This window comes from Puma concolor, chromosome A2 (genome assembly GCF_028749965.1).
Source record: "Puma concolor isolate L17-30 chromosome A2, mPumCon1.1.hap2, whole genome shotgun sequence".
In the NCBI taxonomy this organism is placed as follows: domain Eukaryota; kingdom Metazoa; phylum Chordata; class Mammalia; order Carnivora; family Felidae; genus Puma; species Puma concolor.
The window spans coordinates 145829307-145854541 of record NC_141668.1 but is presented as its reverse complement, the minus strand read 5'-3'; the positions used below and the strand labels follow the sequence as shown (position 1 = coordinate 145854541).

General features: G+C 37.6%; 1 protein-coding gene across 33 annotated transcripts in view; it reads left to right on the top strand.

Annotated features, from left to right (window-relative positions):
* Positions 1 to 20200, top strand: part of SLMAP (sarcolemma associated protein) — a 150368-nt gene extending 130168 nt beyond the window's left edge. For 15 of the 33 annotated variants that reach the window (XM_025916257.2, XM_025916256.2, XM_086697825.1 and 12 more), the window contains 7 exons: positions 2204 to 2326; positions 3379 to 3453; positions 5632 to 5952; positions 6384 to 6501; positions 10409 to 10580; positions 14651 to 14785; positions 18288 to 20200. In XM_025916257.2, coding sequence (XP_025772042.1) covers positions 2204 to 2326; positions 3379 to 3453; positions 5632 to 5952; positions 6384 to 6501; positions 10409 to 10580; positions 14651 to 14785; positions 18288 to 18380 — 1037 coding nt within the window. In that variant the 3' untranslated portion in view covers positions 18381 to 20200. Of the gene's footprint in view, positions 1 to 2203; positions 2327 to 3378; positions 3454 to 5631; positions 5953 to 6383; positions 6502 to 10408; positions 10581 to 14650; positions 14786 to 16785; positions 16876 to 18287 lie in introns of all 33 variants that reach the window. The other 18 variants (XM_086697830.1, XM_086697824.1, XM_086697818.1 and 15 more) reach the window with 3 other exon arrangements.
* Positions 20201 to 25235: the final 5035 nt, after the last annotated feature.

Genomic DNA, 25235 nt, shown 5'->3' with positions numbered 1-25235 from the left:
CCCTCTCTTTCTCTCTTTCTCTCTTTCTCTCTTTCTCTCTTTCTCTCTTTCTCTCTCTCAAAATAAATAAAATATAACTTAGGGGTGCCAGGGTGGCTCAGTCAGTTAAACAGCCAACTTTGGCTCTGGTCATGATCTCACAGTTCCTGAGTTCGAGCCCCATGTTGGGCTTGCTGCTGTCAGTGCAGGGCTCACTTCAGATCCTCTGTCTCCCTCTTCTCTCCCCCTTCCCCACTCTTGTGTGCTCTATCTCTCTCAAATAAACATTTGAAAAATAAATAAATAAACGGGGGCGCCTGGGTGGCTCAGTTGGTTAAGCATCCAACTTCAGCTCAGGTCATGATCTCATAGTTCGTGGGTTCAAGCCCCATATTGGGCTCTGTGCTGACAGCTTGGAGCCTGGAACCTACTTTGGATTCTTTGTCCCCTTCACTCTCTGCCTCCCCCCATCTCGTGTGTGTGTGTGTGTGTGTGTGTGTGTGTGTGTGTGTGCGCACACGCGCACATGCACACTCTCAAAAATAAATATTAAAAACTTTTTCTTAAGATAAAAAATAGATAAATAAAAATAAAATTTAAACACACACACACACAGAGAACCAAGAAATTATCCACTGAAGGATTTTATGTAGTTTTTGGTGTGGTTTTTTTTTTTTTTGCTAACCCACTTGAAAATAAGGTGCAGGCATCATGACATATCCCTCCTAAATACTCCTGACAATAACGACATTGTCCTACGTAATGACAAATCCAGAGATGGGCAGCTGGGACTTTTGCAGACTCTAATGTGTGGTGTTAGAAGAGAAATTTTGTAGTTGCTGTGACAGTGCTCCTGCCAACTGTAAAATCTCTCTCTGTTTACATGCCTCCCTCTTTACCAAGAGACCATTTGAAGGAAGAATTGATAGGTTGACTAGAATAAATGAAACCAAGCTCAAAATTACTTTTCCCTGCAGGAAGAAGTAGGATATAGTCTAGGAGTATGAAAATATTGGTATGTAACATCTAAGACCAGCTGTAATCATATTGTAAACTTTTATTTTTAGCTTTTTTTTTTTTTTAAGATTTTATTTTTAAGTAATCTCTATACCCAACCTGGGGCTCAAACTTACAACCCCGATGCTTTACCAACCAAGCCAGCTAGGTGCCCCTCTTGGCTCTTTTTTTAGTAGTTATGCCTGAGCTACTTGTAAACCAAAGTAATAGTCAAATAGAATGCACTAGAAGAATGTGGTCTAACTGATAATATACTTATTTCAGGCAGTGTTCAATAGCAGAAAATTTGGGGGCACCTGGGTGACTCAGTCAGTTAAAGCATCCAACTCTTGATTTCAGCTCAGGTTATGATCCCAGGATCGTGAGATTGAGCCCTGTTTCGGGTTCTGCTCTGATAGCACAGAGCCTGCTTGGGATTCTCTCTCTGCTCCTCTTCGTTCACACTCATGTGCTTTCTCTCTCTCTCTGTCTCTATCTCTGTCTCTGCTCTCTCTCTCTCTCTCACACACACACACACACACATAAATAAATAAACTTTAAAAAAATTGCAAAAAATTTTAATACAGTAAAAGATGAGCAGAGTGACGAGAGGAAAGACATTAAAGGACGGGGCATATTTGAGACGTAATGCTGGATCTAATTTATTTTGATAAAATCATTTAGATTACATCATTTAATTATTGAGCAGGTATTTGTTGTGTGTGTAGCATTGGGGAAATACTGATGACAAAGTGAGAATGGTGGAGATTTCTTATTATGTTTCCCACAACTGGGGAAATAATGCTAAAATACTTTTTCTTGAAGAAAAGTTTGTTTTTGTTTTCCATTTCCAGTTCCAAGTGAAATTTTACTGACTTGTTATCAAGCAATTTCAAAATAAAGAAGACTGGCATTATGCCCATCTTACTGAATGTCAAGCCTTACATGAGCTCTACATGAGTGAAATGTATAACTTAGTATATATTAATATGTTTTATAATACCATTGCTATGAATTACTAATATATATTTAACTGTACTTGTGTTCTTTGTCCAGGGCAAAATGACTAAAATGCTTAATATAATTTGCTTCTAAATTTTACTTAACTTAGTTGTGCTATGTTCTTTAACTGTGCATGTCTAAACATGAAAAAGATGGCTAATACGTGGATGTAGAGGTTATAGTGTGATACTGACTCTTGCTTTTAAAATAAACATATTTTTGTCAGATGACTTGCAGGGCGCACAGTCAGAAATTGAGGCAAAACAAGAAATTCAGCATCTGCGCAAGGAATTGATTGAAGCCCAGGAACTAGCTAGAGCAAGTAAACAAAAATGCTTTGAACTTCAAGGTGAGATCAAGATTACTTTGATTCATTCTTTAGGGGACGTGGAAGCAATGTGATATCACTGAATCCAGAGGCGTGGTATCTTGTTCCAGATCCACAGTGTTATTGGATATGTGATCTTGGAACATTCACTTACCCTCCCTGAACTGGTATTTCAGATCAATAAAGTGGGGAGAGTCCCAGTTGCTCTACTTCGTTCCATTGTTGATGTGAAGATCAAGAAGGATCTGTACCAATAAAAGATCTTAACAGTTGATTATAAAGTACAACAAAAGGAAAAAACATCATGTATTTCACTTTCAAAGTTTTAGTTACACCTAATGTTGGCTCCTCAGTAGAAGATGAGGGAAGTTTACATTCCCTGTGATTTTATAGTGTATTCTTCAGTAAATGGGAGGAACCAGGCAAGATGAAAGTATAGAATCTCTCGCTGTGTCCCAACCACTTTCTTTTCTAGTAGTTTACTTATCCATAGTGTCATAGGCCGGTGGAGTCATAACTGTTATTCTCCAGAGCTTACATTTCCATATCTTTCGCAATAACTACCTAGTTGCAGTCACTAGTATCTTAGAAAGTTTTAGCAAAACAAAGAGAAAATAAGTGGCCTGTGGAGTCCTCATTGTTCTCTAAGATGGCCTTCCTGATCTGGAGGAAGATTCACATCCCCAGGAGGAACTCAGAACTTTCTGTTAGTCAGTACTTAACTTACCAAGTGCTTGACGGTAAACATAAGGGTTTTAAGTTTGTTTTTAAAACTTAAGCTCAAAAATGCTGATTAACAACTAGCAAGAATGCTTCTCATGTAAAAAATAGCACATATTATCTTGTTGATACAAGGTCTAGAAAACTCTGCTATTCAATTGAATAGATTTATTACTACTCTTTTGTGCTCCTAAAATCTTTAAACTATCTAACAGCTAATACTGATAATACTTACTCCTTAGCTTTTGTTTCCTTCTTAGAAACAAAATTTAATTTCTTAGAAATTTCCAGCTGCTCAATTCTGAATACTTCCATTAACTCACAAAATTAGATATACTGTATTTTATTTTTAGCTCTTTTGGAAGAAGAAAGAAAAGCCTATCGAAATCAAGTTGAGGAGTCCAGTAAACAAATACAGGTTCTTCAAGGTATGGAACACCTCGGGGCTATTAGGGTTTATTATGGTTTGTTAGTAGTGATTCAAAAGGAATGGAAAGTAAGAGTTGGGAGGATTCCCATTTTTCATGTCTTTGGTTTGTCCCTAGAATCTGAGACTATAATTAGACCTCTGGATAGGCTTTTTTTTTTTTTTTTTTAAGAAGATACAAGAGAAGATCCCCTAGTACTCCAATAGTAGATACTTCGATTGGGAAGAACATAGGTGAAGACATGGGTTTGGTAAAACTGTCACTTTCAGGGTTATGTAGTGAGTTACTACACAGGGGGCCTTTGGACAGGACACCAATTTGAACTGCTCTGTGCATCAGCACTTCTAGCTTGATGACATCATTTCTAATACACATAACACACTTGCATTACAACAAAAATTATATATCACATGGAAGAGCACAATGATCCCTGCCCTGCCTTCATTGGTAGAAGCTGTTCTTCATACCCACCATTTTGCTTTCTCTTTGTGTGGGCTATCCAGAAATGACCAGAAAGATCCCTGCCTGCCAAAGGTTTTCTTCTAACCAGAGTTCCTGTTACTGTTAGGTTCTAATTGTGAGAGCCCTAGGAGAAACCTTTCTTTCCCCTCCTATTGTAAAATTCCTAAAGCAAAATTAATTTGTCTTCACTGTCAAAGAAAGAACTAATGTTATGTTAAAGTTTTAGTTTGAGATGTAGGGTCAGAAGAAATTAAATAGTCAAGCAATCTCAGTTCAGAAAAAAAAAGAAATCACTGTCTGAGGCCTGTGATATTTGCTCTAAAATATCCCTGAGAAAAAGCAGTCTTCTGGGTTTTATTTTTGAGTGGGAATTTGAGTTATTTAAAAATTTAAGTTTTATTATGGTCAAGTTAGAATTTCTGGGATAGATTGTATATTTTTTTGAATAGAAAATTCTTTAAGCTCATTATAATTTAATGTTTTTATCCATTAGCTTATATAAATCTGATTTCAATCTATATTTCCATTCTGTACTATATATGGGCAATTTTCCCTAAAGATTCTATAACTAGGGCTGCCTTTTGGCTTAAAGTTGTCTTACCTAGTCATCATTGAGTGCCCCCTAGTGCCAGTATGTGTATTTCATGACTTCATCCGCAAGTGTATGGTCCTGTTCATCTCTGGCCATCATGTCTTTTCAGATTTTGAACCTGTTAACCTCTCAATGCTTCCTGCAAACTTTTTAAAAGGCCTAATTTTTTTAATGCTTATTTATGGAGCAGCCTTACCCTTTCTCAGCCTTTCTTCTTAATTATTCTTCTTTTCTACCCTAAGGAATTTTTCTACCTATAGTTTTCTTGTGTTATAGTAACCAAGACTAGTTTTCTGGTTCTGAACCAAGTATTTTATACAGATTGTTTCCAGTTCAAGTCTTGAGGGCACAAGACTAAATCTTAAAAATACACCTCCTTGATTAGGCAAGCATTCATTAATGTTGTCAGTTCATTAATTCAACCAATAATTCTTGGTTGTTTGCTAGTACTGAGGATAGAGTATGCAAGAGATGTACAGTCAGTGGAAAAGATAAACAGTAAGCAAATATATAATGTGATATCCAATAAAGGCAGAGTAGTAGGCTAGAGAATGAGAGGGCTATTTTTAGATAAGGCATCAGAGAAAGCTTCTTTAAGGAATTGATATTTGACAGAAAATTGAATCAAGAACATCAAACTAATGCATACCATCTGACCAAGCAATTCTGTGTTTAGGAATTCACTCTAAGAAAAAAATCAGGCTTGCGTTATAAGCATTATTTTTTATAGTAATTAAAAACTGAACAGCCTAAAATATTTAAAATAAAGGATTAGTCAAAGAAGTCACAGTGTAACTTTTTTGTTATTAAAAGATATTCATCACCAATAGGATAGAGAACACCATATATGTTAGAATCCCTCTCGTTTTTGCTTTTATATGTGTATAATTACATATAAAAAATCCAGAAGAATAAATACCAAATGTCAGAAGCAACTTTCTCTGTGTGAGAGAAATAAAAAGATCACTTTGGTTTTTTTACTCTCTATATTTCTGTATTTTGACATTTCTGCATTAAACATGGATTGCTTGTATAGTTTGTGATAACTACAGTCTTATTTGGGCAGTTCATTTATTTGTAATTGCTTTGGACATAGAAAATGACAGATAAATATCCTTTTGTAGCCCAACTACAGAGGTTACACATCAATATTGAGAATCTCCGGGAGGAGAAGGACAGTGAAATCACAAGCACTCGAGATGAACTGCTTAGTGCCCGGGATGAAATTTTACTCCTTCATCAAGCAGCAGAAAAGGCTGCCTGTGAGCGGGACACTGACATTGCCTCATTACAAGAAGAGCTTAAGAAGGTGCGAGCTGAGCTTGAGCGGTGGCGGAAAGCAGCGTCTGAATATGAGAAAGAAATCACAAGTCTACAAAATAGTTTTCAGCTTCGATGTCAGCAGTGTGAGGACCAGCAGAGAGAGGAAGCAACAAGGCTACAAAGTGAGTACACGTATTTTACATAAAACTCTTAATTCTTGACAGTGATAATTTGCACAAAATAACCATTTGGACCATTTTCTCTTTAGTCCAACAACGTGGACTAAAAACTATAAAGCGATGTTTTTATATTGGGGCTATAAAAATTCTCCAGGTCTGCAAGTTCTACAATAAATTGACATTTTTTACAATATTTTATTTAAATACTATTAGAATTATTTGCCATATAAAAGTGAATGGGAAGAAAATATTACTGAAGTTCAAGGTGATGGGACTTACCTGAGGTATAGATGCAAAATAAACAGGAATCAAAAAATAGCCATGTATTTGGTGGGGGGAAAGGTATGTTTTTCTCTGAAAGATTTCCCTTATCCTCTGAATTATTATGGAAATTATGTTCCTATATTAATGAATATGTTTTGGGACTATTTTAGGTGAACTAGAGAAGTTGAGAAAGGAATGGAATGTATTGGAAACCGAATGCCATTCTCTAAAAAAGGAAAATGTTTTGTTATCGTCAGAACTGCAGCGACAAGAAAAAGAATTGCACAAGTACGCAAGAACTCTTTTTTAGCTTCAAAATATTTCTTTAATTTTCATCTATTTTTTTTTTTTTTTGCTTTTTTTTTTTTTTTTCAACGTTTATTTATTTTTGGGACAGAGAGAGACAGAGCATGAACGGGGGAGGGGCAGAGAGAGAGGGAGACACAGAATTGGAAACAGGCTCCAGGCTCTGAGCCATCAGCCCAGAGCCCGACGCGGGGCTCGAACTCACGGACCGCGAGATCGTGACCTGGCTGAAGTCGGACGCTTAACCGACTGCGCCATCCAGGCGCCCCTTAAATTTTCATCTAAATTAAATTTAAATTTTATACTTAAATACCTTTTGGGAGCAATGTTCAGCCAGACTCTTTTTGGCTATTTGACAAGTTATGCACACTAACTGAATACTTCAGCAGTGTTTTATTTTTACTTCTACCTTCATCCTACATGTCCTTTCCTTTTGGTGTACTCAAGGAATATATATTCATGGAATACAACTCCCCATACAAAGCCCTGAACAAGCAAACAGCAAAGATATATAATCAGTGATTGAATTTGTCCTATAAACTAAGTGATAAAAATTTCAAATACAAGTTGTTTTTCTTTCATACCAATGATCCCTTCTGTTAGTAAGGTGATCAGAAGATTACTATAATAAAGAATTTGTAAGATTGAAAGATACAAATTCTGCTTTTGAATTTCACAGTTAGTTATATAAAGAGTAATAATATATAAGATCAATTATGTCTTTCTTTTTTTTTTTTTTTAAACGTTTATTTATTTTTGAGACAGAGAGAGACAGAGCATGAACAGGGGAGGGTCAGAGAGAGGGAGACACAGAATCTGAAACAGGCTCCAGGCTCCGAGCTGTCAGCAGAGCCTGACGCGGGGCTCGAACTCACAGACCGCGAGATCATGACCTGAGCCGAAGTCGGCCGCTCAACCGACTGAGCCACCCAGGCGCCCCTCAATTATGTCTTTCTAATATCCAGTACCTTACAAACAAACCAACGAAGGCAATAAATTTATTCCAGCAAATTTAGTGGACTCCTGCTTCCCCACCAACATTTGATGTATAGTTTGAAGTTAATTTCTTCCTGGGGCTCCTAGATGGCTCAGTTAAGTGTCTGACTTCCGCTCAGGTCATGATCTCACGGTTCGTGGGTTCGAGCCCTGTGTCAGGCTCTGTGCAGACAACTCAGAGCCTAGAACCTGCTTAGAATTCTGTATCTCCCTCTCTCTCTACCCCTCCACCACTTGTGCTCTGGCTCTCATAAATGAATAAACATTTTAAAAAAATTAAAATCAAGCTCTTAAAAATTTGATCCATTCCATATTTTTATTTAAACAATTTTATGTTCTAATTCAGAATGTGAAAGTAGTACATGTTTACTACATTAAAAAAATTTTAATGTTTATTTTTTGAGAGAGAGACAGACATAGAGTGCAAGTGGGGGAGGGGCAAGAGAGAGGGAGACACAGAATCTGAAGCAGGATCCAGGCTCCCAGCTGTCAGCACAGAGCCCAATGCAGGGCTTGAACCCACGAACCATGAGATCATGATTTGAGCTGAAGTTGGACGCTTAACCGGCTGAGCCACCCAGATGCCCCTGTACATGTTTATTATTGAAGTTACTCTTAATTAATCCATCTCCCTCCCCACAATACACCATAAATGGGAGTCCTTACTCTCCTGTTAACCTTGTGTTTATATCCTCAAGAGCATCAAGGTTAGCAAAAACTTAGTGATCAAGGTAAGTTCCCATAAAAATAAGCTTTAGGGGAAAACAATAAAGAAAGGACTAGATATATCAGAAAATGGTAAGCCTCATCTGCTCCTAAAGAGTAGCAATTGCAGTAGATAATACATTTTGAAAAATCAAGAACGATTGAAGGAACAAGATGTGTAGATTTATTCTGTAAGATGGCTTCTTATAATACCATGTGTTATCAATACTCTAAAACTTCTTTCTCTTTCAGTGTCCTGTCTTTCCAGTCTTTTGTACATCTGTGCAATACACATTTATGTGTTGTACTTTTTAAATGTTCAGAGATAATTAATAACAAAGAGTAAATATGTTTGTAACATCTAAAATTTTGTAAAAACAGTTCCAAAATCTGAACAGGACAAAATAAAGGCCCAGACACAACTATACATATGTGAATGTTTATGTATGTACCAACTGATGTTTGTGTTAACAGCACATTTGGGCAAGTTGTTTGGTATAAAGTGATTGTAAGGGAGGCAGACACGCTCAAATTCTTTATATTTGGAATCTTAGTGAATCCATTTAGTTTGGTATTCTATCATAAGCAAGAAATACTTATCTTTGGGGTGCCTGGGTGGCTCAGTTGGTTAAGCATCCAACTCTTGATCTCAATTCAGGTCCTGCCCCTGATGTTGGGTTCTACATTAGGAGTGAAGACTACTTAAAAAAAAAAAGAAAAGAGAAGAAATACTGATCTTTGATTACTAATATTGATTATCTGAAATTATTCCTGCTTTGGGAATTATTGATATTTTAAAGATTTAAACCTGATCCCTCATTCTTAAGATGTAATTAATCGGAATCTGGCAGATTTTTAAGTGCTGTTTTTTAAATTACTTCAAATTTTGTTGAAGCATCGAAAAGCAACAAACTCCTTATGAGTTAGAAACATACATCTTATAAAAATATTAGGTCCCAGAAGGGTGGAATATATTATATCATTAGTCAAGGTTGTCTGCCTAAAGTCACAAACTATTTAAGACAAATTAATTCTGTTTCTTAAGCTTTTCTGGTTTAGTGGCCCTCTCAATTTATTTGGTAAGCCACCTCAGCATTTAAGGAGTGTTTAGAAGTTAGTCTTTCTTTACAGAGTCTTCTATGTCATTTAGTTCCTAGCTATATTGGGCTGACATCACACTCGCCCCTAAGAATTGGCCTGGCATACAGTCAGAATGGGATTTACGCTCCATAGTGCCTTGGTTAATAATATTGAGCCTGAATCTTATGATCCATTCTGAGAAGCATAAAACTGTCATTTTGAAAACTTTATTCTTCTTTAGCTATTTCTGTTGTAAATGGGAGCCACATTCTTTCAAACAGCTACACTATTTAGGTCTTTTGTTTTTTGTGATGCACAAGGAATTGAACAAAGAATTTCTGTTCATGCCTATCAAGCTGTTTTTGTAGTGTGTAAATTGGATTTTTTTACATCAAGTTATAAAAGTAATTATAGAATTTAAGCCGGAAAACAACCTCCAAAATTACTGAGTTCAATCTTCTTATTTGACGATGGAGGGCACTGAGACTCTCCTTGTGTTATTTGTGTCTGTGTAACATGGTGCCTGGCACAGATCTAAGAGCTTAGGAAATGCTTGCTCAGAGAAGTAAACTGCACCAATTAAGTGACTTGCTCAACATCTTACAACTTAATAGTGGCAGAGCTAGGGTCTAGAACCCAGCCTCCTGGTTCTTTGTTTCATGCTCTCTCCCCAATTTGGTGTGTCTTTTTTCTTTACTTGAATTGACAGTGGCTCCTAAGCTTTAAGTTTCTATTTGTCCAGTACTTAAGTAAATAAATAGTTGAAAAGTGTGCTATTTTCCTGGGGAAGCCCCACACTGTATCTTTTCATAATACAATTAATATAACGTGATGTAACAAAACATGCAGTTAGTCACCTCCTACTTCTACTTTCAAGATTTCAGCCTCTGTGTATATTTGATAATCTGAAAATAGAACACAGCTTTAAACATGCGATTTTTTAGTGTATAATGCTTTTTATTTATTGAATGTATCTTATTATTTTTTATGTACTTTTTCCTCCTCTGAAATTTACTCCATCCCTCCTAGTGAAATGTATAAGAAATTGGACTTCCTGCTATGTCTAGTTTCTACATGAATTGAATAACTGTTAATATTTATGTTGCAGTTCTCAGAAGCAGAGTTTAGAGCTTACCAGTGATCTCAGCATCCTTCAGATGACTAGGAAAGAGCTTGAGAATCAAGTGGGATCTTTGAAAGAACAGCATCTTCGGGATTCAGCTGATTTAAAAACTCTTCTCAGTAAGGCTGAAAACCAAGCAAAGGATGTACAGAAAGAGGTAAAGCGAAAAGACATTATGAGCCCAATTATGGTTGGACTTAAAGCCAAAAGCAAATCAGATATTCATGCTAGTTAGAAATAAAGGGAAGCAGAAGTCCCATTACCTGTCACAAAGTTGATAATTGGAGCATCTCTGCCTGGTGATTTCTAGCTGTGTATCATGGTCCATATATAGAGAATTCATTAGTAGACTTTGGTCTCAAAAATACAAATATACAAAATTACATTAAAATTTTTTCTCTACCAGTTAGTTGACTTATATGAGAAGCCCTTTGTACCAGATTCCTCAATTCATTGTTTATCTTTCAAAGACAATATCATATTTAATTTGGAATACTTTTGGAAAACAAAGTGGGGCCTTACCGTAATGCTGTCTAAACCCCTCAGTGAAACTGGCCTGAAAGTTACTTAAAATTCACCTCATAGCCAGCCAGCCAAACACAGATCCTGTGACCTTTTACTTTCTTTCTCCCTCACCTCCACCCCTTTTTCCCCTTCTTCCCTTCTTCACAAATATGCATGCTCACTTTTCATATCATTTGGCCTAAAACCTTGACTTGATTTTGGAGTAGAGACCTCACCCAGCCTCTTTCTGAGCAAAACCTTGAAGTTGACAATGAGGCAATGAGAGCTACATTCAGTCTTGCTACCTTATCCTCCCTGCATTGAGTCCTGGCCAGCCCAGGGGACAGAGAAGGCTGGTGCATCTTGACCTACTGGTCAGGGCCCACCCCAGTTATAGACTGACACTCTCTCTCTCTCTCTCTCTCTCTCTTTTTAATGTTTATTTATTTTTGAGAGAAACAGAGAGTGCATGCACGAGGTAGGGAGGGGCATAGAGAGAGGGAGACACAGAATCTGAAACAGGATCCAGGCTCAGAGCTGTCAGCACAGAGCCCGATACGGGGCTTGAACTCATGAGCCTTGAGATCATGACCTGAGCCAAAGTCAGACAGTTAACTGAGTGAGCCACCCAGGCGCCCCAGCTGTAGACTCTCTTAAATGAAAGATTCATTATACATAGAAGGAAGTTGAAGACAACTCTTTGTCTTTAATAACAAATTTTCCCAAAATTGTTTTTAGAAGATCTGTTTAATCCAGTTTTTCTTTGCACTTCCCTTTCCTTGTAGTATCCTGAACGTGGACATGATTATTGTTCTTCTGTCTTCATGTTTGTTCTTAAAGAAAAAAAACTGTAACATTTTTTATTTACATGTGGCCATATTGATTTTGTAACATGTCGTTTTTATCTTCTGGCTAAGGATATGCATTTTGGGAGAAATCTCATTTAGTTGGAACACAAATTTTGTGCCAAAGTAAATATCCTAGTATTTAATACTGTAAGCACTTTGTGCCCTTCCAGTCCATATGCCATAGTCCTTTCAAAATCTGGGAAGAATGCTGTGGTTGCAAGATGACTCTGTTGTATGTTACTATGAATGCACTGGCCATTGTGTTGCATTATTTGTTTGCCTGTCTTTGGTCACTGAGCAATCAGTGAGAAATGCTTTAACTGCTTCCTCAAATGGCAGTGGCATGTTGTCACAGCATCTAAATTGTTGACAGCTCTGGATTGCATTAAATGCAGCGCATTTAAAAATATGTCTGAACTTGTCAATATGTTTCTTTTCTATTTTCTTGTTCAGTGTTTTCCATTGTGAAATGATGTGTAGTCATCACACTCCTTTGTAATGTAAAATTGCTTCTCTTTCCGTTTGTCCTGTCGTCAACTATTGGACACTAGTCTGTAACTAAAATGGTCTTTAATGAGATTCTTTTATCTGTGTAATCCACTGCAAATGAATTACTACTTTTTACTAATGCACATATATTCTCTTTCAACATTTCCCCTTTGTTCTCCTTTCTCTCATAGAATCATGCTTAATGTGCACAGTATCATGTATCTTCAGCACTGTAACAGGCTAAACTATTACAAGCTAAGCAAGCCAGATATGATTATTTTTATGAAGAAGAACCAAAGGTGTTGTTGGTAATATTGTGTGGTATTTCCCTCTTACTCAGAACTGAGCTCGTTTCTTACCTTCGAGTTAGAAAGCAAGATGGAGCAAAAATGATATCCAAGCCAGGTGTGAAACTAAGGCTGCAGAAGGTGACCTTTGTTCCAACAATTAAGTTTTATATACATGGCAACTTTTATTTGAACATTTAACCAAAAAGAAAGTACATAAGAAAGGAAATTTGAATCTTCAGTATTAAGAGGAAATAATGGTATATTATCTTTATATTTGATTAAAAGCATCTTTATACTTGAATTTAGTAGGGATATCTATAACTTAAGAATTCATAAAATGTTGAGTATACAAGTCAGTCATGCAAAGACTGCCTCAGGAAAGTTGTTTGGCTTCACCACCTGGCTGTGGAGCAAGGGCCTGAGCCCTTGCACAGGCTGAAGGTAAACAGCAGGCACTCCCTGACTGGCTGCCTTCCTGTCACTCTGCTTCACACCCCCTGGAATGGAGAAATGATTAAGTGCTTTGGTGTAAAGGGCAAGCTGGATGTAAGAATAGTGGAAAAGGAACGTAAGGGAAAATTTAGGTCAGCAAAATCACTGTTAAGAATCAGATCATTGAGAACTGATTATGTTCTAAAAGACTAGTCTAGGTATGCTAAATTTGCTTTGGCAGCCTGCCAGCAGCCTTCCGCCTTCTGGAAGGAAGTCCACAGACCCCACAAAAAAAGTTGTCATAAAGTCCATGAATCTTACTCCTTGGTTCATTGTCTGGCATAATACCTGGCCTTTTCTGGGAATGTTGTTAGGTAACAGGGAGTTCCCTTCACATTTTACCTCCCTCTCTACACCCATATCTTTATTCCCATTTACTGGTGATCTCTCTGCTGACCCTAATCCCCCTGCTCTCACCTCTTCTGACTAATGTTTTTATACATTTGCATCCTGCTTCATATTTATCTTTGGAGTGCATAATGACGAGCTCCTAATTAATTACTCCAAAGTATTTGCATTATTCAGAAGCACCACGTAAAGGTGTCTTTTATTGAGAAATTTCTGGGATATAGGAGGAAAAAGGAGAAACCTTTCTGGTATGCTGGACCCATGGTATATTTATATTCTACTCAGCCATGTCTGTCTGTCTTCCTTCTAAAAACCTTCAGAGATGGGAGAGTGGGGCAATGGAGGCTGAGACAAAGGCATAACCAGCAGCAGAACGGTTTTTGTTCTGTGACTGGGAGCCCAGCTTTCATGTAAGATGCAGTATCTAGAAGTAGAACCAATCTAGAATTCTTGCCTCCTGGGCCATTTAAAGTAGGGGCAAACTATGCTGTGTCTTGCATTGACCTCACCAGTGTTCATAGGATACACAAGTCTGTCTGAACATTAAATTATATTCAGTGAACTGATTTTCAGAGCAAGAAGTGGCATGTTTCACTATAGAAAAGTATTTATCAGGAACAGCTTCTTAAAAATTATTTATTGATGCTTATAAGTTTTAGGTAGGAAGATAGAAATGCCTCAGTCATAGTGGTCAGTACTTTAGATCTATTTCTTTACTTCATTTGCCTAGAAATTCATTATCCAGAACACTTTAATACCCAGTGATGCTTGGGTAAAAGAAAGTCTGATGGGAGTTAATACTTTTTACTTCAAGAGTAAAATAGCTTGGCTGACATTGGTTACCAGGATATAAACTCAGACTTCCTAATCTCACCATTTAATTAGCCTTCGGAGTTTTTCTTCACTTGCCTTTCTTTTGGCTCAGTTTGAAAATTACTTTACTTTTCTCCTCTAATTCACTTAATGGAAAGAGTGACCCTTTATATTAGAAACAGATGACACAATGGTGATCTCTCTCTCTCTCTCTCTTTTTTTTTTTTTTTTAACTCCAGGGCCAGAAAGTTCTTACATAGAATAAAGTTAACATGAAAGACTTCCTATTATTAGTGAAAATGATTCTTATCCTCCTTAAAACAAAAAGGCTTGACTTTGGTGTTGCAGGTGGCTAAACAGGGTCTGGTATTAAGCCTGAAGAGAACCATAACTTCCTACCCGTTTTAAGTTGAGTCTGCACACTCTTTTTTCTTTGCCTTTAGTATGAAAAGACACAGACTGTACTCTCAGAACTGAAGTTGAAGTTTGAAATGACTGAGCAGGAAAAACAATCAATCACAGATGAGCTCAAACAATGTAAAGACAACCTGAAGCTGCTCCGAGAGAAAGGAAATAATGTAAGTCTTTGCAAACCTGGCTTAGCTTTGACTGAGAGGCAGGTGAAAGCCCTGAGATAGAGTTTTCAGAAGACTTTATTACTGATTTGAGAAACTGAGGCCTGTAGTATGTAAACTAAGCTTTTCGTTATGAAATTCCATGATGGAATCATTGTACTCTCAAATTGTTGAGTAAAAATCTGCCCCTTTAACCTGTATCCCTATGAGAGCCTGAGGACTGCCTGGAGGAAGAGCCTTATTTGCAAGAAAATAATCTACCTAAGAACTGTCAGATTTTCCCCAGATGAATCTGAAGTTCTGTCACCAAGCCATCATCTGGCGCTTCATTTCCCCTACTGGGAAATGAAGCACTGTACCACCAGGGACCCACCTAAGAAAGAGTGGTACATGTCGACTCCTCAGCACTTGGCTGTACCAAAAAATGGAGACCTAATTATGGTTTTCATTTTACACTAATAATGTTCTCACTAAGGCATATTCCCAAAAAGCTTGGCGTCTTTTTGACCTCCTATAAATATTAGGGAATATTTGGCGAGTTTCTGTAAAGCCGTGTGTGTGTGTGTGTGAGAGAGAGAGAGAGAGGGAGAGAGAGGGAGAGAGAGAGAGAGAGAGAAATTGGAACGTTTTCACATAAATTGAGTTTAATATTAATTTGTTTTTCATTTACTAGAAAGGCAGATAGTCTTTAAAAAGATGTTATACTAAATATATGTTGTGTTATTATATGTTTCGGTGATCATTGCCTTTGTGGGACCTAACTGATGGCTGTTCAGTGTAGTTGGTTGTGCTCTGACTTATTTCAAATCCCTGTCATGGCTTGGACACTGCAGTGGTGTAAGCCACACCCTTCCTACAGAGGAAAACACTCTGCTTAATTTTGCCACACAAGTACAAAAGAGTGATGTTGCATGGCCATTCAATTATGCAGTTGCACACAAAATGTTCATGAGTTGTGTCCAACTGTCCTTTGCTATTAGTTTTTTAGAATATAAAGTCTTGTTGCTTAGGCGGAAGCCTTTGAGAAGTTGATAAATTGGGAATGGAGGCTTTATGCTAAGCAAAATTGATTGCATTTATTTTGAAAATGTAGATTACAGACCTCTTCTGAAATCAGATCATAATGGTTTGGTTATTTCTCTCTTTTGTGTTAAATCATATCTTTCTGAATTTGGAATTTCAGTCCACCTTCTACTAAATTAACCTACGAAGACATCTAGCATAATCAGAATGGATACCCCTGTACTGTTTAGAACCTTTTCAAAAGTAACCTGGCTTTTATTATTTATAGGTGTATCAATAATTTGCCTAAAAGGTGAATTTCCTTTTTTTTATCATATTAGACTTATGATAATAAATTTTTCTCTGCAGTAAAACTCATTGCAGTAACTCCATCCAATTTTAAAAATTAATTCTATTCTGGTAACATAACTGAAAGCCTTGAGACTCAACTGCCTGTCTTTATATATCAAATGTTTATCACACATTGTGTCAGATCTCTTGCTCAGTTTAGGAAGGATACATCACAGGGCATTTATTTTTAAGCTTGAAAGCAATACCATCTCAGGCAAGCGAGTTTTGGTTTTAAAAAAAGGTTTTGATGGAGGGATAAAATAAACTTTAGCCACTTCCAAGGGACTACATTGTCAAATAATGGATTCCAAATACGGAACAAAAAGAATGTACTGTCAAGCAGAGCATTGGTCGCTGAAGTGTCGCCGTGGCTCTGTCTTAACATGGTACATTTCATTAGCGTGTTGGGGCACCCACAGTGCCCTTTGCTCCCAGATGTCCCTTTAAACTGGTGGTTACATACCGCAGTCTGTCATTCTGGATTGTATTAGATGTCTTTAAAATGTTTGAAATCAGTTCAAAACCTGAGTGCTATTACTTCTTTTACCTCAGTCTTCCTACCCTCCTTCCCACCTCCCGGGGTCTAAATCATCTTATCTGATTTTTTTTTTATAGCATAAAATGATTTTAATATCCCTTCCCTTCTTTAGCCTTCCATATTACAACCCGTCCCAGCCGTATTCATCGGCCTATTCCTGGCTTTCCTGTTTTGGTGTTTCGGTCCATTGTGGTAGAGAAAGGTACAAGCACTACTGTTGAGTCCTTGTCTGTTTGTCCCCGTCACCTGTTTGTGCCATATTTGTAATATAGTGCATGGCAGAATCACACAGGTATTTTGTTACCTGAAGCAAACCCTTCATTTAGTATGCCATGTATTGTGTCATACAAATGAACTGAACAATCAACTAATCACATAACATTTTGTCTTGTTTCCTTTGTAGTGATGCTAACCATGAATTAATTCCAACCTAACCAGTTGTTAATGTGCTGCCTTTAACTGAGTCTTTGTCTCTAGCAAACCGGAATACACTATGAATTGTTGCAATATTAGCACCCCCCTTCCCAATTACGTTTAATCAGATTTGAATGAGAAATGAAGCGTTTGCCTCTTTGAAGTTTTCAGCCAGCTTTCTTCCCCCTCCTCCTTTCCCTCTTCTTTTCTGTAGTGTAGAATTTCTTCATTTCAACCCTTTGCCTGTATTTATACTGTGGCTATGAAGATGAAAAAGGATGAGATTAGCATAACGGACCAGTAGCTCATGATCTCAACCCCAGTGTGCATTTACTTATGCGAGTATAAACCTAGCCCATATCTTTCTGAGACGTGATCTGCAACATCAGAATATTTCTTTAAAAGCCAACTTTCTCAGTGAGACTCTTAGAACATGAGTGGAAAATAGAGCTATCAACCAGACCACAGTGATCTTATAAGGCCCTCCAAAAGCTAACAGGGAACAGCCTGCCCATGCTTGCCTGCAACAGGCATGCATGTTAGTAGATCATATAAGATAATCATGTGACATTACTGCACTGGACATGGTTTTTACCAAAAGTATCAAAGAGACAGCGTCCTAATAGCTCTTCCCCATCTTGAACCCCATCTGATCTTGTCTTCTGTGGTTTCAAATTAGAGGATCAAAGCTTAGACCATTTTCTTTCTATCACCTTACCCACCAGCTCCTTCTGTAAAACTATCCCCACATAGAAATCTGGTTTTTATCAAGAAATAAACATTAAAAAGCGAAGAAGAAGAAATAAACATTTTAAGCAGACATATATTCCAGGCATCTGTGTACATCAGTTAGTTGCAATATTTGGACACTGGAGTAAATAAAGCAGGCTGAGCCCACAGGGTTTCTTAGGGGTCACTGTTAGGTTTCAACTGTAACAAAATTGAAAACTGCTCAAGACTTTCCTGAGCTATACGTGGCTTCCACACAATGGTCCTCTAAAAGCGTTCCTGCTATAATGGTTCTCCTCACACCTGCACTCCCTCACCTGTTTTCTTCTCTTTTTAAAATTTATTCTTATGCAAAGATAAGGTTTTTCTAATATTCTGTTAAGTATTCAGGACTCTCTGGAACCAAGGGGTTAGTAGGTATGAAAAGAGAGGGAAGAATGTGATATTGACTCTCGGTTTCTTTCCACACAGAAACCCTGGCCCTGGATGCCCATGTTGGCTGCCCTGGTTGCGGTGACAGCCATCGTGCTGTACGTGCCAGGTCTGGCCAGAGCTTCTCCATGAGAGCGTTTCTTGAGTCCGTACACCGTCCTCCCTTTAGAAGCTGGCATCACACTCATGCTGGGGACAAACAGAACCATTTTCTTCCTTTTTACCTCTTAAGACAGCAGAAGTGCAAGAATACAGCTGTAGGGTCATTGCTTTAACTTATATAAAATGTATCTATCTATAAAGAGGATATAAAATTGTGACTTTATTCTACTGTAAGCAATAATTTGCTTGCAATTTTTCATGTAATTTTTAAATTAGTATGTTGAGATTCTGAATATTATGGTGGCCTAAAGTAGGCTTCTTGGTACACCAAATTATTTATAACATTAAATTTATGGGTATTTTACTCTGAATTCTAATGGCCAGATAATTCATTTTTCTGATTCGATAACTACCCAAACCAAACAACCAACACATACATGGGAAGAGAGGCCCTGTGTGCTCAGTGCCTATCAGTTTGAAATATATACACATATATATATATTTTTTACATATTTACGCCATTTTTACTTGTTATAAAACCACTGAGCTATTGGGAACAAGACTTAGAGACAACTATTTGCGTGGATTTTCTTTCTTTCTTTCTTTTTCTTTCTTTTTTTTTTTTTTTTAAGAAGAAATACACTTGGAAAATATTCTGTTCTAGTGATAATTTGGGGAATATGTGCACGCTTGTTCAGCCTTAATGTGACTTGACGATGTGGAGGACATCAACTTTGAAAAACTTTCCATGAGAGTGTGTATTTTCTTGAGCAAACTGAAGTATTTCTGGGAGCAAAAACAGTAATTCTACAATTTCAGTGCAGTAAACCAAACTGTTGAGTCAATTGGAATGCAATTTATTAAACCTCATGTATTTAAAGAGATATTTTCTTTAAAAGCCAAGTTACTTTCTCATATACAGCATTTTAGGAAGCATGATTTTTTTTTTCTATCATCTCTTCCTCCAAGCATGTTTAATTGAAGAAAGAATTAATATCTCTTTAGATAAGCTTTTACTGACTTAATTTGGTTATGATATTTCAAAGCTAATTCATGTTCACGGTGAGCTGTTGTTACCTACCAACAGATTTCCTGGTCCGGTATGCAAATGGTTATTTTCTTTTTACTGTTGTTAATTGGGACATTCTGTTTACGAGAAGCATTATTCCCAAGATTAGTAGTGTTCCATGCACAGTGAAGCACCTAAAAGCACTGCTTGATGTTATAAATTTAAAACACAGAAGTGAAAGTTTAGCTATGGTTTTGTGCGGCACCACAGTTATGTCAATAAAATTTATTTAGGTCATAGAATATCCTAAAGTATCACCTAGTTAAATTTTTCAGTCAGCGCAACTGGGAGGGAATGTCAGTGAATTGGCTCGAATGTTCTGTGGCCATCCACAGGACTAGCCAAGTGTTGAAATAGAAGTTTAGGATATAATTTGCCTTGTGATGTTTGGCAGTCGTTGTTTATACTTTAAAGGTTATATTTTAAGCTATTTGGGATTTGCTGTTGGGAGTATCACTAGATTTATGGAGGAATTAGTCACCAATGACTTGTAGAAAATGCTGTCATATAGTTCATTTCATCATTTTCTGTTGCAGGAAGCCACTCCACCACAGAATGCTAATATGCCAGTGGTACCCAGTACCTCTTGTATATAGGTTATTGCAAATATTGTTCTGAAATGCTTAACTTCAGAATTACATTTTTTAAAGTAAATAATTGTTTTAAATCTATTTTGTAAAGATATAAAGTACAATAGAATTTCTGGAGTACAGATTAAACTATTTGCACTAACACACGTGATGTGCATGATTTAATAAAATAACTTTACTCTCCCTATGCATTTTTGAGTTGGATATCATTGAAATTCTTAGTGTTGACTCTACTGTTAGATTGTTAATAGTCGTTTCTTGAAATGACTCTTTATGCACCGTAATATATATTTGGTGTTCTTCAGGGGTTAAAAGAAAACACTGAGCTGTTGCCTTCAAGTTTTATTAGCCTTTTATTTAATTTGCTGCTCTAATTTTTCCCCTTTTACTATGGTTATTGTTAAAACGCGACTCACTTGCCAGACAAGTCTCTTTAAATGTAAAGTCTAGTATCAATATTTACTTTATTCAAATTGAATTAATGGGTTTTTGTAGTTACTGCCAGTTTTTCTTAAGAATATGAATGAGCCTATTCATAAGCAGTACCTCCAGTTTTGTTCAGTTCACTTCCAGGTTAAATAAAGAATAGGATTGTTCACTGGTAGTGATAGTCATTAAGAAATGTTAATCGTAGTAGTTAAGATTGAACAACCCTGTAATGATACATTGAAGAATTACTCAGAGGTGCTACATGGCTAGCTCAGAAAAGGAAAGGAATGTGGCTGGTGAAGCTAAACAGATCCTTATTGGCATCCTGGCTCTGCCTTTTATCAGCTCTGCTGCCTTGGGCAAATCACTTATTTTCTCCGAGCCTCCATTTCCTTGTGTATAAAATGGAGAGAATAATATCTATGTGTTTAGTGGTAGTATGAAAAGTAAAAAGATGATACACGTGAAGTGTCATCCAAGTGGTAAATGAGAGTTTATGAGAATGTCACACTGGAAAAGCTGCCAATATGTAAGTTTTAAGTGAACCAGTCAACTATTTAAATGAATTGACCCAACTATTGAGACTTTCTGTGCATGTGAACGAGATGTAACTGCAGCGTTAGGAATCCTGAGAAAGTGGCGTCACCTAGCTCTGTGTGTCCCCTTCATGGTTTTGTCTTTGGGAAGTAATATGCTTAGTTTGATAATGGGCCAAAGCTTACAACAGTTTGGAATTCCTGTTGCAACTGCCTTCAGAGCCACGTTGAGTCACATGTGAAAACCTGTCACACTGCTGAATAGTCAGTGGCTTGCAACTAAAAATAGTATCGCCTCCCTTGATCTCTGACTGTAATCACCAGATTCTACCCCAGCTGACTCTTGGCTCCTTCTAGTGGCTATATCTACTGTCAAAAGATGGAGATCTGCTACATACAAACTACCTACAAATCAACTTTGTTACAAATGTACAGCCTTGTTTCAAAAAATTCACTTCTGGAAGTTCTGAGAACATAATATGTGTGCACTAAATGGTAATTACCAGGACATTTAATGTAGCTTTTTTTTTGGGGGGGGGGGGGTAATAGTGATGGGTAAATAACCTAAATATCCAGGATTGGGTCATTGGTTAAATAAATTGATATTGCCACCCAATAGATTACTGTGCTTGCAAAGTATATGAGAAGATACTCATACTATATTAAGGTAAAAGCGAGAAGTTGCCAGTGTGGAATAAAGCTGGTTTTATAAAGAAAACAACGTAGACAGATAGGATATGTTTATAGAGGACTCAGATTTACACTCAAGCTAAGTAGTGGTTTTGTCAGTATGATTGTGGGTAGGTTATCTTCTCCTTTTATGATTTCTGATTTGTTTTTAGTAGCAAATATATATTACTTTTGTGAATTTTTAAAAAGCTATATTTGGTTTTGCTTTAAATTAGAAACAAAAAGAATTCTCCAGAATTCCAAATTGGTTTTCATAATTGAATAACTAACTTGTCAAAGTACCTACATTTTTTTTTATTTTTTTTTTAATTTTTTTTTTCAACGTTTATTTATTTTTGGGACAGAGAGAGACAGAGCATGAACGGGGGAGGGGCAGAGAGAGAGGGAGACACAGAATGTGAAACAGGCTCCAGGCTCTGAGCCATCAGCCCAGAGCCTGATGCGGGGCTCGAATTCACGGACCGCGAGATCGTGACCTGGCTGAAGTCGGACGCTTAACCGACTGCGCCACCCAGGCGCCCCAAAAGTACCTACATTTAAAGGAACTAATGTTCATTTGCACTTATGAATTCTGGTGTATTCATTTCAAAATTAGTTGAAAATTCATTTCAAAAACATGCTTTGTGCATGCGTGTATGTAGAATGCTGGAAGAGGCCTTAGCTAGCCATCCGTTTTCACCTTTTTGCCTATCTGGGGAAAAAAATCCAGAGAATTTTTGACTCCAAGTCGGAATAATTGTTACAGAGTTGTGAATCAAGAGGATTACTTCTTTTTTTGCTACTCCATTTTGTATCTCCAGACTTTGATGGTTTTATATCCGTTCATTTAGCAAATATTTATTGAGTGACTAGAATGAGGCACTCTGCTAGGTCCTGACATTACTCAGCCCCTCTCATCACAAAGCTTTTGGGGTAGAGGGGAAATAAAGGCAAGGAAGTCAGCGTTTACAATACCATGCACTAGAGGAAGATGTAGGAGCCGGTGGGACTGTTGAGGAGGTCCTCACACATTTCCTATCACTTTCAGCCCCCCAGCCATCCAAGCCAGAGACATCTGGCTATGGAGCCAAAGGTGAGTTTCCCTTCTAGGAAGTCAGGGTAACAGGACTGGTTTTTCTCGAAGTACCTGGCTTTGCAAAACCATTAAGATCTGAGACTGATTTTCCTAGAAAAGACATTGTGATTGGAAAGCATTTTTACTTTCCTGGAATTTTGCCCTGTTAAATGGTCTGAACTCTACCTTCCAAGTAACAGGTTAGGGTTAAGGGTTGTGGTTTTTTTTAATATAAAGGTTTTTTTAACATTTATTTATTTTCAGACAATGAGGAGGCACATGAACAGGGTAGGGGCAGAGAGAGAGAGAGGGAGAGAATTCCAAGCAGGCTCTCTGCTGTCAGTGCAGAGCCTGACACAGGCTCCAACCCATAAACCGTGAGATCATGACCTGAGCCCAAATCAAGAGTCGGATGCTTAACTTACTGAGCCAAGCAGGCTCCCCGCCCTCCCCCCGCCCCTGCTTTTTTTTTTAAAGCCTGTGAAGTATCATAACCAGACAGGTTCTTTGAAAGTAATCTTCCATGAATGGGCTGGGGCATGGATTGGAGGGAGGCACCAATCAATAATCCCTTGCACATGGCAGCACATGTTCACCATATCTTACTGCATGTGTTTACAGTGTTTACAGTGCTGCTCATTCAGGAGATTAAGCAGCTCTATATTTCTTCCTAAAGATTAAGCATGTTTCAGCCCAGATCTTGTAATACATAATTTACTATCCCTATCATGCAAGGACACTGAGATGAAGCCTATGAAAAAAACAAGAACATTGAAAATAAGTGAAAAGCCGAAGGGACTGGGGGTGGAGGTGGGGGAGTAAAAGAACTTTTGCTGGTTGTGCTTCTTCCACTGTCTACAGACACTCTTCACTTCATCTTTTCATTCTGGCCTCTTGAATTGGCCCAAGTACATCTAGGTAGCCAGACTTCATTTAGCAGAGATTAAAACCTCCACTCTGTGAAATCACAGCCCACAGGGGCTTTTTTGTTTGTTTTTTATCCTGAATTCTTATGTGTGTAGTCATCCCATCATCGTGTTCCACATAGAATTTGAAGCAGGCACACCTGCTTGAACAGCATACCTGCCCTCTTAAATGGCAGGGATCCATTTCTGTGAGGCTGGGAACACTTCCTGGTGCCAGGCTCTTCAAGCAGCCGGGGAAGGAGCACCAAAGGCATTAAAAACCTCAGCCATTTCCACTCCTTGAATCCCAGGTTTCTGCCGTATATTGCCTCACTATTTATCAAATCTTTGCACAGTTATGCCATTGTGATTTTGGTTGAAAACTTGCTCTGAGGTAATTAGCCTATGCTTTTTTGACCACTCTCATCGCACCGTGCCCCCCACCCCCTCCCCACCATGTACTCCTTAACTAAGTGTAAAGAGTTAACGTGGATATTTTTGATCAAATTTTTATTCCCCTTAAAAAGTCAGTATATATAAAGCTGATCACCTTTGCTTCTACAAACTAAATTTGGTATCATTTTAAAGTTGGACATTGTAACTTTGCACTTCATGTAGTTAATCGCATTTTTAAAAAATCGATGACTGGAGCTGTGGGAGCCGCACCTTCTAGGGGGCACCTCTACACCTCCCCACAGCCCCATTTCCCTCTTAGCTGATCCTAACACACCAGATGTTTTTTCTTATCAGTGCTTCAGCATGTACATGTTTTAATCCATGCAACACCAGCTAAATATTTAACCCCTAATGTTGGACAATGGTCTGATTTTCATCAATACCATATTTAAGTTTCAAGCAGTTTGAGATGGATGTTCAAATTGTACCTGTGGGTCAATGCTGCACTCCATTTGAATGTTTGTGCCCAACACAGGAGCCTGTCCCTGACCCTCCCAGGCAGAGGTGGGCACTTCTTCCTGGACTCCTCCTTTGTACCTTTTGTACCATGGCTTGCTTCATATTCTTATCTGTTTACATGCCTGCCTTTCCTGTTGGGTCTAAACCTTTTTGACAGCAGAGGCCAATTTTTATTTATTTGCAAATCCCTGGTGTCTAGCACCATGTCTGTGTCTTTAGGGGAGTTCAATAAACATTTGATGCAAAAAAAAAAAAAAAAAAAAAAACCCCACAAAAACAAAACCATGAGATATTTATCCTGTCATTTTCTCGGAACATTTCTCTCTCTTTCTTTCTCTCTCTCTCTGCAACTATAAAATGGTTTACTTTACAAGGTCATTTGTAGGATTTCTGACTGCAGAAATAAACTAAAGTGATAGGTAAGAGTTTCCACACCAAAAGGATCACTCCAAATACTACATAGCCAGCATATCTGACGTGATTCTTCAAATCCATTTGTCTGATACATTGTACAAGTTGTAATCAAAGGAATGGACCTTTTTGCTCTGAGAAAATGATATGATGAATAGGTCCATTATATCTTAGAGAATCCATGAATCCATTTGTTAAGTCATGCAACTTTAGAAAAAAGAAAAGCTTTATATATATTTTTTTAATGTTTATTTTTGAGAGAGAGAGCATGAGTGAGGGAGGGATA